The sequence below is a fragment of the Pelodiscus sinensis genome, chromosome 2 (genome assembly GCF_052426305.1).
Source record: "Pelodiscus sinensis isolate ZL-2025 chromosome 2, ASM5242630v1, whole genome shotgun sequence".
NCBI lineage: Eukaryota > Metazoa > Chordata > Testudines > Trionychidae > Pelodiscus > Pelodiscus sinensis.
Genome location: NC_143053.1, coordinates 4,117,521 through 4,135,806, shown reverse-complemented (window position 1 = coordinate 4,135,806; position 18,286 = coordinate 4,117,521). Strand labels below are relative to the sequence as shown.

The 18,286-nt window shown below is 56.8% G+C and overlaps 1 protein-coding gene across 2 annotated transcripts in view; it reads left to right on the top strand.

Annotated features, from left to right (window-relative positions):
• LOC102461099 (1-phosphatidylinositol 4,5-bisphosphate phosphodiesterase gamma-1-like) overlaps positions 1-18,286 on the top strand; it is an 88,041-nt gene that overhangs the window by 25,721 nt on the left and 44,034 nt on the right. For both annotated transcript variants that reach the window (XM_075919990.2, XM_075919991.2), the window contains exons 3-5: positions 12,390-12,539; positions 13,127-13,220; positions 13,568-13,615. In XM_075919990.2, the coding sequence (XP_075776105.2) occupies positions 12,390-12,539; positions 13,127-13,220; positions 13,568-13,615 (292 nt within the window). The remainder of the gene's footprint in view (positions 1-12,389; positions 12,540-13,126; positions 13,221-13,567; positions 13,616-18,286) is intronic.

The following is an 18,286-nucleotide window of genomic DNA, read 5'->3' as shown; positions in this document are numbered from 1 at the left end:
TAGAGGGGCGAGGCAGAGTGGAATTTACAAGCCGTGAGCCACACCAGCCTATACCCCGCAGAGACAGGACCCACGATGCCAGCAACAGGCCCAGAATCAGAGACGAGAGAGAGAGAGCAGAGACGCATTTGGGTATGTAGATGGCCGGTCCAGTCTAGTCCACGGTGCCTCAAAAGACAGGGCTTTCACCCCTTCCTCGACAGCCTAATCCACTGTCCCACAAACATCCCAGGCTGCATCTTAACAGAGGGATTCCCTCCTGGGCAGCCCCCCTTCCGTTCACAATTATGAGGACACTTCACTCACCATTCATGGTCCTGGAAGCCGTCTCTCCTCCCACTCTCAATTGCCCAGCATCCCTGTGGCAACTGCAGCCAACGCTGATGAGAAAGGAACATTTTTCGCGTTCTTTTCTGTAACGTAGCAGCTGGAAACCAGCAGGAGGGACCAGCATCAGGTGACCAGCTCTCTACAGGCCACCAGCAAATGTTCTGACTCTCACAGATGTTGCGAAGATCAGGACTTTAACAAACAAACAAAGGAAGTGTTTCTTCACTCAGCACACAATCAACCTGTGGAACTCCTTGCCAGAGGAATTTGTGAAGACTAGGACTTTAACAAAGAGCTAGATAGATTCATGGAGGTTAGGTCCATCAATAGCTGTAAGCCACGATGGGTAGGAATGGTGTCCCCAGCCTCTGTGTGTCTGGAAATGGGTGACAGGAGAGGGTTCATGTGATGATTTCCTGGTCTGTTCTCCCTCTGGGGCATCTGGCATTGGCCACTGTCAGCAGACAGGACACTGGGCTAGACGGACCTTTGGTCTGATCCAGTACGGCCGTTCTTATGTTCACAGATCCATGGTTAATAGATCTCATGGTTAAAAACCATTCTCTGCGACCTAGGTGAAATTATAAAATCATACTGTGGTTAATTTTTCTCGTGTTCTTGGTCCATCCTGAACACTTGCTCTTGCTTCATGTCCATGACCTTGTTCTCCTGGGTGATTAACACTGTCCCCCTTCATGGTCCTTTGGCCAAGCCAAGTGTATTTAATTTTTCAGTCTTCCCTTATAAACCCCCTGCCCAGTGACCAAACCGACATGCAATCACACTGCTGGCCCAACACTGTTTTCCTGTCTATGGAACATCAGACGGGGAACTGAGGCACAAAGAGATTAAGTGACACACCCATGGTCACACCGTAATTCTGTGGCAGGGCAGGGAATTGAGCCTGGACTGCCAGAGTTCCAGTGCCTGAACCGAAAGCCCACCCGTCTTCTTTGCTCACTCTTGTAGTTATCCACCTGGGTGAGCAGGGTGCTACAAGTCCGTGGTTGATGTGGCCTCAGCCCCAACAAGCTCCTGATCTCCTGTTGGTGGCGGAAAGGTGAGTTAGCGCAGGTGGAGCTGTGTCGATATGCTGTGGTATGAGGAATGTTGCCATGCTGGCAGAGTCAATGGACGTCACAGTGCCAGCCTTAGGGAAAATGGTGCCCTGAGCAAACTAGGATTTTGGGGCCCCTGGCCCCTGCTACCTCCCGAGCCATTGCTCTGTCTCCTTCTGCCATCCTGGGCTTCCCATCACCGCATGGCCCCACTGCCTCCACCCATTTCCCTGAGCTCCCTTCCACACACTTGCACCCAGGCCCACCCCAGCTGACCAACTGGAAAGCAGCGGCTGCTGGTCGGGTGCCCCGCTCTGAAGGCAGCACCACTGCCAGCAGCAGGTCAGAAGTAAGGGTGCCAGTACCCCACCATGACGCCCTTATGTCTGCACTGCTGCTGGCGGCGGCGGCGGTGCTGACCTCAGAGCTGGGCGGCCGGAGGCTATGTCTAGACTACAGCCCTCTTTCGAAAGAGGGATGTGAATTAGACAGATTGAAATTGCAAATGAAGCCAGGATTTCAATTTCCTGCGCTTCATTTGCATAATGGCGGCCGTACGTTCTTTCGAAAACGAGTATTTTGAAAGTGAAACCGCCATGTAGTTGCGGTTCTTTCGAAAAAACAAAAACCACTTTTCGAAAGATCCTATACTCCTGTACGTCTAGACTACTCATTCTTGCACAAGATATGCAAATGAGGTGTGGTGATGAATACCACCCCATCTCATTTGCATACCTAAAGAGCCGCCGTTTTGCGCAAAACAACCTCCTTCTGCAAGAGCCATTCTGCCACTTATTTTCTGGCAGATCAGCTCTTGCGCAAGAGAGGGGTTTTTGTGCAAGAAGTAGCAGTGTAGATTGCTCCTTCTTGTGCAAAAATCCCTTGCGCAAAAATGGCAGTTCATTAGGTATGCAAACGAGGCGCGGCGATATTCATCTATAGCCCAGGAGTATAGGATCTTTCAAAAAGGTTTTTTTTTTTTCCGGAAGAACGTGCGTCTGCCATTATGCAAATGAAGCACAGGACATTCAAATCCTGGCCTCATTTGCAATTTCGATCTGTCTAATTTACATCCCTCTTTCGAAAGAGGGCGGTAGTTTAGACAAGCCCGGAGAGTGGGGGTTGGGGCTCTGAACCGCCAAGCCTAGAGGTGCCAACGCTGAACCTTGGCAAGTCCCAGCACAAATTAACCACTGACACCCCCTGACCACTGCGCCTGGGGCAGCCGCCCACCCATAAGGCCACCTGGTCTGTCAGGCTGCCAGTCCCTGAGGACAGTGCTGAGATCCGACCCCACGTCCATTATTCCTGCTCTCTGTGAGCGCCTGCGCGTTGGCTGAGAAAGATCCCAGCTGGGAAGCCCCACCCTACCGGCACATGGGCTGGGCCTGGAGCGAGAGAGGATAATAAGAGGGCACTGAGAGAGAACAGCCCTGTGGTTAGGTCTTGGGGGGTTAAATTGCCACCTTTGGACAGACGCCATCAATTCCCAGAGGAGCTCAGATTGGCCCATAGGCGCATTCCTCAGTAGAGAGCAGGCAAGGGAGAGGAGCCGGGAGATATGCCGTTCCCATGGAGCATAGCGCAGAGAAAGCGGGTTGGAGGCCGCATCCTGCACAGGGACTGGGGACGTGAAAGGTTAACGGGTTAACCGGTGGCGGCTGGAGCAATTAGCTCCCTGCTCGCCGCAGGCAGGGGGTTGCTCCAGCCTCGCAGGGCCCGCTGCGGACAGGGGCGCTCCGGTTCGGCCCTTGCCCATGGTGGGCCCTGGTGTGCCGCAGGCAGGGGTTGTTCTGGCCGGGCTGGACCGAGGATTAACAGAGCTCAGAACGGGGAGGGCCAGGGGATTTGGGGACAGGCCTGGGCCCTATAGGCCTCGGGATGGTGTACTAAGGGGGTGGGAGGTGATTTGAAGAGCCACTGACCCACCCACCGGAGATTAACTTTGGCCCGTGTGCTAGTTAGACCTGGTCATTCCTCACGGGCTGCACGTTTTCTGCATGTTCTTTGCTGCTCTTTCTGGGCCAGGATTATTGGGGGAGGGGTTCCTTTCCTCTTCCTTACAGCTAAAAGCGCAGTGGAGGGTCTTCGCCCCTCCCCATCGAAGGTCTTTTTCCCACTCCCGACTTCACTGATCAAGCCTATTCTCTTCCAGCCTTCTCGGCTCTGGTTCTTTCATCGCACAACCTGTGAAGGCCTTCTATGCATTGCCCGACATGAGTAACCTCTGTCCCACAGGATTCTTTTGTCTCTCCCTCTCCCCGCCCCCAGGAGAAATCGGGGGAAGCAGGGTTGATTTCAGTCCTTTTCATAACGGCCTGTATTCCACGTGTGCCCTCTGTACACCAAGCCTGTCCTTTCCCCTAAGCCCTGCTCTTTGTGTTCGGCCGTTTCCTGAACCGTCCCAGAATAGAGTCCGGGAAATGGCTGTCTGAATGTCTCCTCAGAGAGGAAAAGCACAGAGCGAGGGCAGCAAGCTGCAGACTTCATTTCTCACTGCACTGCTGGCTCCTGCTCTGGAGGCCAGCAGGACAGGACGGGACGCTGCCTTGCATTTCTGCATGCTGGCTTGGTATTCCCCCAGCCGCGAGCTCTGCAATTCCGAGCCCAGCTCCATCACTAACTCCCCTAGAGCCTGGAGTGGCCTGGGATATGTCTCCGTCGTTGGTAGAGGTGGCATTTCCAGCTCAGGTCCACAGGCCTGCATTAGCGTTGCTGACAAAATACCAACAGAGCAGCCGCATGGGCAGCAGGAAGGACAAGCCCCCGCGTGTACAATCCTGCCTGAAACCCTCTGTACTCACCACAGCCAGCCTGTCCCTGCAGCTGTGGTGCCGCTGCTATTTCTGGTATCTACCCAAGTGTCTATTTCTGTGTCTAGCCACACTGGAAATGACAGCCCCAGTGCCCATGTCTCCATGATGGGGGAAGGCTGAGGCCGAGTGGGGAGGCCGCGCCCAGTCAGAGCCTCTCAGAAAGATGTTGACCCCTCTGGCCAATTCAGGAGCGACATGGATGTCCAGGAAGCCCTCCCACTCCTCCGGAGGTGGAAGGGGATGGCTTGTGGGTGGGACAGCAGTGTGAAGAGGGCTATGGGACAGCAGGTCTGAGTAACCAAGTGAGGAAAGCCAGGGTGGACCTGGTGTCCCGGGGATCGATAAAGGGGCACAGGACCTTTCATTGCTAGGACCCCATTCGGATTGAAAGATGTCACCAGCAGTGGTGGCTGGTCCTTGGCCTGTGTGAATGGGGTGGCTGGTCTCAGTCCCGTCGAAGCACACTGCAAAGCCCCTGTCCCACCGACACTCCTTGGCCCCTTTCGCAGCAGCCTCGTCCACAGGCAAGACCTGACCAGAGCGTGGGGACTGGTCTCTCCCCTCAGCCCCGGAGGGGTCCATCAAGGCAGGGAGGAGAAGCGGGGCGGAGCTGCTGTGCCCCTGGCCGTGCTGTACCCGCTCTGCAGACGAACACGAGGCTTCCTGCCCCACGGATGTGAACGCAGCAATTTCCCCCGGCCCTGGGCAGAGCACCGAGGGAGAAATGCCGAGAGAGGAAAGGAGGGAGAAGCAGGGTGTCCGGGACAGAGGGACCAGGCTGGGCAAGGCAGAGGAGAGGAAACAGAGGGAGGAAATTGGAGCTATGGAGCTGGACAGCACATGCCAGGGGGGAAGCTGGGCGAGTGGACGAGACTCCTCACCCCCTCCGCGCGGGCAGGGCATGTCAAGGACGGACTCGCAGGGCTCTCTGCTCCCACAGGTTTCAGGGACCCTGATTCGCCAGAGAGCCAGCGACTTCCCTGTCCAAAGGTGGCCTGTGTGGAGATAAGGGGGCAGCTGGAGGCAGAGGGAAGGGAAGGGAGGGGAGGGCCACGCTCTGTGAAATCCCTGTGTGGCAGGAAGGGGGCGGGTGACGCTCTCAGCAGAGAAGACGGTGCTGTGTCCAAGGGCACCGCGTGGCAGGAAGGGGCAATGCATTGGGGGCTCCCTCCCTGTGAGTCATACTGACCCCAGCGACCCAGCACGGCCCTGGGGTGACGCAGTAGGGGGCGCTCTCCTCTTGGCGTCCGTGACGCCCCCAGTTCCTTGGTGCAAGGTGCTGCCTGTCAGAGCAGAGGTGCCCATCACAGATCCTTTCTGCAAGCGGCAGGCGGCGGTAACCTGGGTGTCCCGGGCACAAGCCAGCTCAGGAATCAACAGTCCGCTGGCGCCGGTGCAAGTCCCATTGTGTGGAATTCTCCTTGCGCGCGTGCTGCGGCCCCGTGCATTGTGGGCGCCTCACCAGAGCTGGCTGCATTTCAGCAGTGGGTGAGGCGATCCCTGGGCACTAAAGAGCTACCGCAGTCCATCCGTAGCCGTCGCTGCCGAGTCTCCATGGCACAAAGACCGTTTTGCCTTCTGACCTACAGAAAGGGTCTGTTGGCCTCGGGCCTGGCAGGGGAGAGCTGGGCTCCCAGGCACGTGTGGGGCACAATTTAAAGTGGCTAACACCAGGGCTCCCTGAACTGCAGACGCGGAGGCATCACACCCCATTCCCACGTCCCCCCAGCTCAGTTTGACTGGGCAGTCCGGCGAGAGATCAGTCCAAGCTGGGACCGGGTGCCTACAACCATCAGTCCATGGATCAAACCCGGTTCCAGGAGTTGTTAGAACTGGGCCAGGGACCCCGGGCGCGGGGGCCTGCCAGCTCGGACAAGCTCAGCATAGCCCGGCAAAGGGAGGCTGGAGAGCTGCGCATTCTGCTTTTGAGAGGCTTCTTGCCTGTTGCCTTGCAGAGGCCTAGCTGGCTCCTCTGCGGGGCTGATCAGCGTCAGGCCTTGGCTTCAGGGGAGCCCTGGGGGTTAAGCCAGCGCAAAAGCTGCAGTGCAGCGCAACCGCTCCCTCTCACTCCCTCTTCCCCCGCGCTCCACCTGGGCCTCGGGCTTCCTGCTCTCCCCACTCGGGCATCCGGGGAAAGGGGGTGCCCCAGGGTAGCCCCCCCAGAGCTCCCCTGCTGTCACCCCCCCCCACCTCCTCCAGGAGCATTCTGTAGGAAGGGGCCCGTCTGGAGATCTTGGAGGGGAGCTGGCAGGGCAGGAAATTGGCTGAAGCTCAGAGGAGCACCCCCCCTTTGCTGGGGAGTTACCGATACCTGTGGGAGAGGCAAACCGGCCCTGAGCCCCAAGAGATGGCGAGCACTGACTCCAGCCAGCGCCCCCTCTCCCTCCCTCTTCCCCTGCGCTCCGCCTGGGCCTCGGGCTTCCTGCTCTCCCCACTCGGGCATCCAGCCTGACGGCAGCGGGACATCAGATCGAGGTCTCGCTGGCAGGATGTGGGCGCCGGAGGAAGGAGCTACTTCATGGGCGGCTCAGCCATTCAGTCTGGGAGCGGGAGGCAGACGGGGCTGCAGAGACGGGGACGCGGCGTTTATCCGAGGGAACCGCCCTGCTCACACCCTGGCATGTCTCCAGGAGGGCTACGCAGGGCTCTACCCCACGGCCAGCGTCTGGCTGACCTGACCCCTCGCACTGCCCACAGGGGCAGGGCCTGGGGGCTGCTCTGCCCAGCCCAGCATCTGGCCCCTGCAGACCCCGCTGCCCCTCCTGGCCGTGGCGTGGCTGTCAGCATCAGCCTTGGCAGCCGGCGCGGGTGACGTTGTCCGTTTCCTGACAGCATTCTGGTGTTACCAGGGTAACCCGACTGCTAGCGACGGAGGCCGGACCTTGGGGAGCTGTTTACCAGCCAGAGAGAGAGACGCCGGTGCCAAGGGAGCTGCGAGGAGCCTGGCGTCTCCCTTCCTGCAGCAGGGGTGCCCCATGCCCGCAGCCCCTGTCCGCCTCCTCCAGCCCATTCCCCGGCACGGTGCCCCGTGCACCCACCCATCCGCCTTCTTCCCCCGCCCCCTGGCACGGGGGCCCAGTGCCCCACCCATCCGCCTTCGTCCCCCGCCCCCTGGCACGGGCGCCCAGTGCCCCACCCATCCGCCTTCTTCCCCCGCCCCCTGGCACGGGGGTCCAGTGCCCCACCCATCCGCCTTCTTCCCCCGCCCCCTGGCACGGGCGCCCAGTGCCCCACCCATCCGCCTTCTTCCCCCGCCCCCTGGCACGGGCGCCCAGTGCCCCACCCATCCGCCTTCTTCCCCCGCCCCCTGGCACGGGCGCCCAGCGCCCCACCCATCCGCCTTCTTCCCCCGCCCCCTGGCACGGGCACCCAGCCCCACCCATCCGCCTTCGTCCCCCGCCCCCTGGCACGGGGGCCCAGTGCCCCACCCATCCGCCTTCTTCCCCCGCCCCCTGGCACGGGCACCCAGCCCCACCCATCCGCCTTCTTCCCCCGCCCCCTGGCACGGGGGCCCAGTGCCCCACCCATCCGCCTTCTTCCCCCGCCCCCTGGCACGGGCACCCAGCCCCACCCATCCGCCTTCTTCCCCCGCCCCCTGGCACGGGCGCCCAGTGCCCCACCCATCCGCCTTCTTCCCCCGCCCCCTGGCACGGGCGCCCAGTGCCCCACCCATCCGCCTTCTTCCCCCGCCCCCTGGCACGGGCGCCCAGTGCCCCACCCATCCGCCTTCTTCCCCCGCCCCCTGGCACGGGGGCCCAGTGCCCCACCCATCCGCCTTCTTCCCCCGCCCCCTGGCACGGGGGCCCAGTGCCCCACCCATCCGCCTTCTTCCCCCGCCCCCTGGCACGGGCGCCCAGTGCCCCACCCATCCGCCTTCTTCCCCTGCCCCCTGGCACGGGCGCCCAGTGCCCCACCCATCCGCCTTCTTCCCCCGCCCCCTGGCACGGGGGCCCAGTGCCCCACCCATCCGCCTTCTTCCCTCGCCCCCTGGCACGGGCGCCCAGTGCCCCACCCATCCGCCTTCTTCCCCCACCCCCTGCCACTGGGGCCCAGTGCCCCACCCATCCGCCTTCTTCCCCCGCCCCCTGGCACGGGCGCCCAGTGCCCCACCCATCCGCCTTCTTCCCCCGCCCCCTGCCACGGGGGCCCAGTGCCCCCACCCTGAGCACCTCCTCCATCCAGTTCCTCTGGCAGAGGGATTCTCCTTTCAGCCTCCTTCGTCCTATCCCCTGGCACGGGGTCCCCTTACCAGCCTCCCGGGGCACTTGGTTCATCAGGGATCAGAGACACAGAACTATGACCAGAGCTGTCCAATGCCCCCAGACCCAGTTCCCTCCCTCCTGTGTCCCCACCCTGGTCCTGGGCTCCAGTCCCCTCTGCCCCACACACCCTGGGTCATTGACACCAGGCAGCATGTGTGCCTGTAGGATCAGTAGCATTTGACCCCCACTCAGCCCAGGTGCGAATGGTGAGCCAAGGTGCCGGGCAGGAAGGGATCAGCTCTCTGCGACTCCTGCCCCACCAGTCCCCTGTGCAGTGTCCCCCCCCCCCATTGCTCAGTGTCCCCATGAGCCTGTCCCCCTGGCTCCTGCCCCTCGCCTGGTGTCTTCCCACCCCCAGGCTGTTTGGCAGGGCGGGGGTGGGGTTAGCAGGTCACTGTACCTGTGGCAGAGGTATCTTGGGTTCCCAGAAGCCAGCCTGGCGCTCTGCCCAGGTGATCACAGCCTGTGTCTGCGACGTGCCGAGGAGGGTTGTGGCAAGACTAAACTAGGCTTTGTTCTGGGTTCCTGCCCAGGAGTGAATCCCGCCTCAGCTTTTACTCAGGCAAATCTCCCCCGGCCTCAGTAGAGTTACTGGCCTTGGCCTAGCGCTCTTTCAAGGAACCTCTTAGTCTTTGAATTACAGCCGCATTGCAAACACGAGCCATTCTCCTCCTGGCTTGTTATGGGAGGTTTGCTTCTGCGCTTCTGCGCCTCTGCTCTGTTCTTTGGCTACCTAGGGATTTATGATACATGGGCTTAGCAAAGCTCGGTTGTAATATAAAGTCTGGGTGGATAATGTTCATTCTGAAGCCTTTTTAAAAGTGCTTATCAGTTTAAATGTTCACAGTAGCCCACAATCATGGGCAGTGTCTAGACTGGCATGATTTTCCGGAAATGTTTTCCGTTAAAAGCATTTGCAGAAAAGAGCGTCTAGATTGGCACAGTGATAGAAATGTAGCCGTGTTAGTCTGGTGTAGCTGAAGCAAAATACAGGACTGTGTAGCACTTTAAAGACTAACAAGATGGTTTATTAGATGATGAGCTTTCGTGGGCCAGACCCACTTCATCAGATCAAGTAGTGGAAGAAAATAGTCACAACCATATATACCAAAGGATACAATTAAAAAAATGAACACATATGAAAAGGACAAATCACATTTCAGAACAGGAGGGGGATGCGGGGGGGGGGGAGGAAGGAAGGTAAGTGTCTGTGAATTAATTATATTAGAGGTGGGGAGAGTTAGATGTCTGTGAGCTAATGGTATTAGAGGTGATAATTGGGGAAGCTATCTTGGTAATGGGTAAGATAGTTTGAGTCTTTGTTCATTCCTTCCTGGAGAGTGTCGAATTTTAACATGAATGACAGTTCAGAGGATTCCCTTTCAAGTGCAGATGTAAAAGGTCTTTGTAGCAGAATGCAGGTGGTTAAGTCATTGAGAGAGTGTCCTTTCTGGTTGAAATGGCAAGAAACTGTTTTTTCTTTGTGATCTTGTCTGATATCTGTTTTGTGGGCATTAATCCTTTGGCGAAGTGTCTGAGATGTTTGTCCAATGTACATAGCAGACGGACACTTTCGGCACATGATAGCATAGATTATATTTCTGGATGCGCAGGAATATGTGTTCTTGATCTTATAACTCACTTGGTTAGGTCCAATAATGGTATCAGCAGAATGAATATGTGGACAAAGCTGGCAACGGGGTTTGTTGCAAGGGAAGGTACCAGGGTTGGTATTAGTGTGGTATGTCCTGTGGTTGTTGGTAAGAATCATCTTGAGGTTAGGTGGTTGTCTATAGGAGACTATGGGTCTGTCTCCCAGAGCCTCTTGGAGTATGGTATCCTGTTCCAGTATAGGCTGTAGTTTATTGATAATGTGTTGGACAGGTTTAAGTTGGGGGTTGTAGGTGATGACAAGTGGTGTTCTATTGTTGGTTTTCTTGGGTCTGTCTTGAAGTAGATGGTTTCTAGGTATTCATCTGGCTCTTTCAATTTGCTTTTTTATTTCTCCGGGTGGGTAGTTGAGGTTTATAAATGCTTGGTAGAGATCCTGAAGCTTCTGGTCTCTGTCAGCGGGATTAGAGCAGATGCGGTTGTATTGAAGGGCTTGGCTATAGACGATGGATCGTATGGTGTGTTCTGGATGGGAGCAAAACAAATTTCAGCTGTCTACACAGGCCCTTTTGAGCAAAAGTTTTGCGCAAAAGGGACTTTTGCCCGAATGGGAGCAGCATAGTATTTCCGCAAAAAGCACTGATTTCTTACAGTAGGAAGTCAGTGCTTTTGCAGAAATTCAAGCGGCCAATGTAGACAGCTGGCAAGTTTTTCCAGAAAAGCGGCTGATTTTCCCGGAAAAACTGGCCAGTCTAGACACAGCCATGAAGTTTTAAGCTTTGGCTTAATTTGCAGCGATAGAATATTTCACAATGAGGGAAATTATCAGGATGGGTCAGACAGAAGGGGCTGGGTCAGAGAATAATTAGTTCAGAGTAAACACTGAGATTCAAAAATTTCAAGTTTTATAATTGTTGCCACACAAACTGGCTGTGTCATGACAAAGCAAATACCCTTAGGCTGTGTCTACATTGGCAAGATTTAGCGCAAATACTCTAAACGCAAGAGTTTTTGCGTTAGAGTATTTGAGTAAGAGAGTGTCTACACTGGCGTGGGCCTTTGCGCAAAAGTATCCGTGCCAGTGTAGACGCTCTCTTGTGCAAGAAAGCTCCTATGGCCATTCATGGTTCTCAAACTTGAGGTCCTCGAGGTCCCCTTCCACTGCCCACAGTTGCCTCAGCAAGTCATCTTGTGTTTGGAGGGAGCTCACAAGGCCTTGACCTAGGGTCCTGTTTCCTACCCTGGCCTTTCTCTTTCACCTCCTCCTGCTGGGGTGGATCCATCCGGGCTTCTTTGCTAATCGGCCCACTGTTTACTTTCACCTGTGTTCCCACTGTCGGCTGGACCTGGATTCTGTCACATCCCTCCAATCTCCTGCTGAGCCCTAGTCCCTGTTTGGGTCTCTGCTGTGGCCCTTCCAGCTCCTGGGTGGACTCCCCTTTCCATCTGGGTCCCCACTGTAGCCCTCTTGGCTCCCGGGTTGACCTCTTCTTTAAAAGTCTGTGTTCCCACGGTAGCCCTCTCAGCTTCTGTGTGGTTTCCCTCCTTAAAAGCTTGGGCCCCCACCATAGCCCTCTTGGCTTCTGGATGAGTTCCCTCTATGGCCCTCTCGGCTCCCAGGTGAGTTCCCTTTCCGGCTGGGTCCCTGTTGTAGCCCTCTCAACTCCCAGGTCGGTTCCCTCTTCTACCTGGGGGTTCCTTTGCCTCAGTTTCCCTCTCTGCCTGGGTCCCAGTCTTTACTACACCCTCCCTCTCAGACTGAGGCCAGCCTGTTGGCATCAGCATATGAGTGGCCCCGCCCCCGGACACCTGGCACGTGAGCGGCCCGCCTCTGTTCTGGCCACCTCGCACCCGGCAGCAGTGGACGTGGCTCCAGCTGGGGGACCCAGGGCACCTTCCGAGGTCTAGGTGCCTGGAGAGACTCCCAGAAGGGCGGGACTCCCAGCGATCTTCTACTAAGTTGTTTACCGGCTGTGCACGTACCTGGCTCAACGCCATTCTTATCACTTTCAGAAAGAGCTGAGACCGAGGTCACACTTGTTTACCGCGCAGTAGTTTCCCAACTCAAGGCATGGCTTAAAGCTGATAAAGCCCAGCTGCAGTTTGGGCTTGCAGGGTCCCTGGCTATGCTTAGCTGGGTACAGCAGGGATGGAAACTTCCATCCCAGGCCTGCTCAACTGCAGGACCCACATACGAGTTTTACGTGACGAGGCCGTGCTTAATCCCGACACTGCCAGACAGCGGCTGGGGCTGAGGGTGTGGAAGACAGACTTTGGGGAAAGGGTCACGGGGCCTTCTCTTTCTTCTCTAGTTGACATTCGCGAGATAAAAGAGATCCGCCCAGGGAAGAATTCGCGGGATTTTGAACGCTACCCAGAAGACGCTCGGAAACTGGACTCCGCCATGTGTTTCATCATCTTGTACGGCTCGGACTTCAGGCTGCGGACAGTTAGCGTGGCTGGTCAGTGCCGGGTGGCAATGGGTGGGGAAAGTCTAATTTGGGGGGTTTTCCATCCTCCATTTCTTCCCAGGGGCGTGAGGCGGCCTCCCCAGCTGCCCCGCCTGCCCTAAAGCTATTTCCTGCCCTAAGGGAGAGGTAGGGTTTCCAGGTGTCCAGTTTTCGACCGGCATACGGAGTCCCTGGTGACTCCGGTCAGCACTGCTGACAAAAGTCTGGTTGGGGTGGAACTGGCAGGTTTTCTACCCAGCTCCGCGCAGCTCCTGGGAAGCAGCCAGCATACGCCTCCAGCTCTTAGGCATAGGGGCTGCCACCCGGGCGCTGAAACTGCCCTTCCCCAGCGCTAGCTCTGCAGCTCCCATTGGCCCGGATACCCATCGCTTCCCAGGAGCCATCTGAGGTAAGCGCCACCCGGAGCCAGACCCCCTCCCAGACCCCACAGCTGTGGGGAGAGGTCGGCCCCTGAGCAGCCAGACCCCCTCCCTCCCAGACCCCAGAGCTGTGGGAGAGGTCGGCCCTGGAGCACCCCCGCCCCCTCGCTAAGGTACGCACAGAAAGGCGGTTTCCCGTAGCCCCTCTCCTCTCCTCAGCCTTCTGTGAGGACGACGTCAACCTGTGGATGACGGGCCTGAACTGGCTGGTGACAGACACGCAGAAAGCCCAGACGCCGCTGCAGACCGAAAGGTACTGGGGCCCTTGGGAGGCTGGGGTCCCTCTGCCTCGTCACTCCAGAGCGGGGCCGGGTGGGGCAGGAGACCCAGGCCTCCCCTGGCCCTGCAGAGTGAGGTGGGGCAGGGAAGCCAGCGGCAGGCAGGGCCTTTCGTTTGGTTTTCCTTCATCCCTGTTTGGGGGCACCCAGGACTCCTGGAGAGCACTGATCGTCTGGGGGCCCCCGAGCTGGCCGGGGTGCTGAGGAGGGGAGGAGACACCTCCCAGAGGTGGAATCCCCTTCGGAAGAGGCCAAGACCTCAGCGGGTGCGTTAACTGCACTGCGCTCCCAGCTGATCCGCGTCTTCTCATTCCTCCTGCAGGTGGCTGCGGAAACAGTTTGACTTGATGGACAGGACCAGAGAGGGCAGGTGAGTGAGGCGGATGGAGGGGGACATCCCTCGGGGTTTTCATCCTGACAAAGTCGTCACGCCCCTCGCTCGGCGCGTCCACACTTCCTGCGACAGCCACCAGAGGGCGACATGCACAGGATGGGGGCGCTGGGTCAGGGTAGCATTCCCTCTAACCCAGCGATTCCCAATCCAGATGGGGACCCATTTTGACAAATCAGGAAGACTTGGTGACCGAAGGCAATCCAAAAACGGGGGGAGGAGGGAGGGCAGAGCCACCTGGGGAAACACTTGGTGACCCATATTTGCATCCCGACCCATAGGTTGGGAAACCCTGCTCTAAACTTTTCCATCCATGTGCAGAATAAATTTTATGTGCACTAGGCATGTGCACATGTGCACCACCAATAAAAACACATGCTGTGGGGGCTCTGCTAATCAGCTGGGCAGCATTGGAATCTCTCCTGGGTGGCTGCCCAAGCTCTCAGCTTACCAGGAGTTCTGGCTGAGCTTTCAGGCAGCTCCCACGGACTTCCAGGTCTCAGCCACGCCCTGCCCACCACACAGCCGTGCCACTTCTGCTCCTCCCCAGGCTAGCCAAAAAGCCGCAGGAGTCCTGTTCTCCGTGGCCAGGAGCTGGCCTCCCGATCAGCAGCGGAAGCCCTGATCCTGCAGTCCTTGTGCACTCAGAGCGCCCACTGGCATGCCTGGGTGCTCGGTGCTTGCTGGCCAGGCTCCGCGTGTGGCTTTAAGGAGGGGGGAGTTGGAGCCCATGGTCAGAGCTGCAACTCGGGCCAGGACGCAGTGGGACGCTCACATCCTGTGACAGGTTGTCCAGGAATCCGGAGCCAAACCGGACTGAACGAGGAGGTGGAGATGAGTCAGCGCCTCTTTGAGAAGCCCAGGGGCACAGAAGGGGGGCAGGGAGGAGGCAAGAAAACGGTTTCAAATGTTTTGTTTAATCAGCATTAAGCTAGGTCCCTTCCTGCCCAGCTAGCTAAAGAGGCGCAGATACCAGGGCGGGAGGAGGAGCAGCCGCCGGGGATGACCTCTTGGCCCCGCCGCGTACCCGCTCTGTGTAAACAGGACATTGGGCAGGAAACGAGGGGTTCCATCCAGGAAGAGGAGGGGGCCTGGGCAGGAAATGATGGGAGATGGGACAGGAAATGGGACTCATGTGGAAGGCGCAATCGGCTTTACAAAAACATGGGTGTGTCCCCTGGGGGTCTGTGCGTTATGCTCCAGTCTGAGACAAACCTAGTGAGGGGAAAAAGGCCTTCTGGCCTGTCCCCCAAGGACGGCCCCCTGGCTGGAGTCTCCGGGGACGTCTCCTTGCACCAGGCACTCGGCATAATCCCACTGAGCTGAGCTGATTTGGCATGTTGTGTTACCCCCTGGGATGCCCTGCGATGCGCCAGTGAGGGGCGTACACAGCTACACCTGGTCGGATTTGTAGGCCCGGGGGTTGCAGAGCGTGATCCAGGCACCACAAGGTCACAGTATTAATAGCACGGCGGGGATCCCGGGAGGCTGCGGGGACGGTGAGCTGCTGAGTCTCTGAGACGCAGCTGGAGACCCCCCCGCGCTCGCCCGCCCCAGGCAGCTCGGTGTTGCTTTCCCGAGCACCGCGCTCTGGTGCAGCAGCAGGGCCTGGCCGCAGAGCTGATCGTGTTAAATTCAGTGAGGCCAGCCAAAGCCAAGCCTGGGGTCTGATCCTAAGCGGCGCTGACCACCCCTCGCCCTGTCAGTGACTGGTCTCGGGCCGCTCACCCCTCCCATCGGGGGTCCCTGCGTGGGGACGGCCCTCAGCACTTCTCAGGCAGGTGTCAGCACCCAAACTCCACAACTCGGCTGAGCATTCCCTGCTGGCCTTCCCTTCGCTTGGGTCACGGGCCGGTCCCCACCCTCCCGGGGCTACGCCAAGTCACGACATCTCGGCTCGTCCATCCAGCATCAAGCCACGTGGTTCCTGACATCTCAGGCCCAGTCTCCTCGGCAACGGTTCGCTGGCCTAGCGCTGTTGGGGAGCCTTGTGGAAAACTCACTCCCCTGCCTGACAGAGCTGCCCCAGCGACAGCCCGGGTGTGGACACAGTTACCCCTCCACCCCCCAAAAAGGGAATCTGAGATAATCTCCGCTGGTCTTTTGCCCGTATCTGCTGGGTCTCCACTAGGAGGGTTTCCCGGCATAGTGACACCAGCAAAGCCCTTCTGCTGCAGCTCAGAGCTCATGCCACGAAACTGCTCCGGGGCCTTGGCTCAAAGCCCAGAGAACACCCTGAGCAGCTGTAGACTGGGTTAGCAAGTGCAGAAGGGGATGGGGGAGGGGAGAGGTGCCAGGGGAGGGGGGAGCAGGAGAGGATGGAGCATGCTGCCCCCTGCTGTCTGACTTGGGTAACTGCAGATTCAAGCCAAGCACTAGGGCTGTGCGTTTGAGTCCCAAATAGCTTGGTGGCTGTCAGAGGGTTAATGATGATTTTAGTCAGTTTAATGCCCTGAGGTACCATTTGCACCTGCTCCAGTTCCGCCATCTCTACGGGTTCGCTGGCTGGGTTCTTGTGCCGACATCCCACACCCATGTTCATCTTTCTGAGAGGAGCCCTCACGATGCTATAGCCCTCACAGCAAATACACAGCAAGGCCCATTCGGCTGTGGGTATTTTTAAGAGGACTATACAAAACAAGTGTGAGGCCCAAAATCAGACTGAGAGATTGAATGTCTTCTCAGCTGACCTGTCCGCCAGACCTTCTTTCCAGGCCTCAGCTCTCAGGTTTCCGAACTGCCCTCCTTTCTGTCCCTGGTAGATAGTGTCTTTCTACCCTGAGCAGTCCCTCCAGAGGCAGAAGAGACAAAGTGACTCAGATTTTTAAAGAAGCCCTTGAAATCCCCCAGTTTTCTCAGACCAGTCTGTCAGTTGGAACTTCACCTCTTTCTGTGTCTCTCCTTTGTTCGTTTGGGATCGGGGCATGTTACTAAAGGTCTCAGTTGGAGTATTGTATCCAGTTCTGGGCACCACATTTCAAGAAAGATGTGGAGAGATTGGAGAAAGTCCAGAGAAGAGCAACAAAAATGATAAAAGGTCAGGAGAACATGAACTGTGAGGGAAGGCTGCAATAATGGGGCTTGTTTACTTTGGAAAGGAGAAGACTGAGAGGAGACATGGTAGCAGTTTTCAGGTATCTAAAAGGGTATCACAAGGAGGAGGGAGAAAAATTGTTCTCCTGGCCTCTGAGGACAGGACAAGAAGCAATGGGCTTAAACTGCAGCAAGGGAGGCTTAGGTTGGACGTTAGGAAAAACTGTCAGGGTGGTTAAACACTGGAATCAATTCATAGAATCATAGAATACTAGGACTGGAAGGGACCTCGAGAGGTCATCGAGTCCAGTCCCCTGCTCCCATGGCAGGATCAAATACTGTTTAGACCATCCCTGATAGACATTGATCTAACCTGCTCTTAAATATCTCCAGAGAAAGGGATTCCACAACCTCCCTGGGCAATTTATTCCAGTGTTTCACCACCCTGACAGGAACTTTTTCCTAATGTCCAACCTAAACCTCCCTTGCTGCAGTTTAAGCCCATTGCTTCTTGTTCTTGCCTCAGAGGACAAGATGAACAAGTTTTCTCCCTCCTCCATATGACACCCTTTTAGATCCCTGAAAACACAAACCCAATTCCTTCAGCCTTCCCTCATAGCTCATGTTCTCTAGACCTTTAATCATTCTCAATGCTCTTCTCTGGACCCTCTCCAATTTCTCCACATCTTTCTTGAAATGTGGTGCCCAGAACTGGACATAATACTCCAACTGAGGCCTAACCAGCACAGAGTAGAGCGGAAGAATGACTTCTCGTGTCTTGCTCACAACACACCTGTTAATACATCCCAGACTCATGTTTGCTTTTTTTGCAACAGCATCACACTGCTGACTCATATTCAGCTTGTGGTCCACTATAACCCCTAGATCCCTTTCTGCAGGACTCCTTCCTAGACAGCTGCTTCCCATTCTGTGTGTGTGAAACGGATTGTTCCGTCCTAAGTGGAGCACTTTGCATTTGTCTTTATTAAACTTCATCCTGTTTACCTCAGACCATTTCTCCAATTTGTCCAGACCAGTTTGAATTATGACCCTATCCTCCAAAGCACTTGCAACCCCTCCCAGCTTGGTATCATCTGCAAATTTAATAAGCGTACTTTCTATGCCAATATCTAAATCGTTGATGAAGATCCTGAACAGAGCCGGTCCTAAAACAGACCCCTGTGGAACCCTGCTTGTTATACTTTTCCAGCAGGATTGTGAACCATTAATAACTACTCTCTGAGTACAGTTATCCAGCCAGTTATGCACCTGCCTTATAGTAGCCCCATCTAAGTTGTATTTGCCATTTCACGAGGAGTAATGGTAGTTCGAACTAGGAAGCCTAGTTCGAACTACCTAGTTCGTGCCCCGTGTAGCCTCGCTGCACGGGGTTCGAACCAGCGGGGTTTTAAAAATGGCGGCTCCCCGCTTATGCAAATGAAGCCCGGGAAATTCAAATCCCGGGCTTCATTTGCAAGTGCGGTATGCCTACATTACCCCGCTAGTTCGAACTAGGAGGGTAGTGTAGACATACCCCAAGTGTTTACAGATGATTTCCTTGCCTAGGGCGGTTGTGGAATCTCTATCACTGGAGATATTTAAGAGCAGGTTAGACAG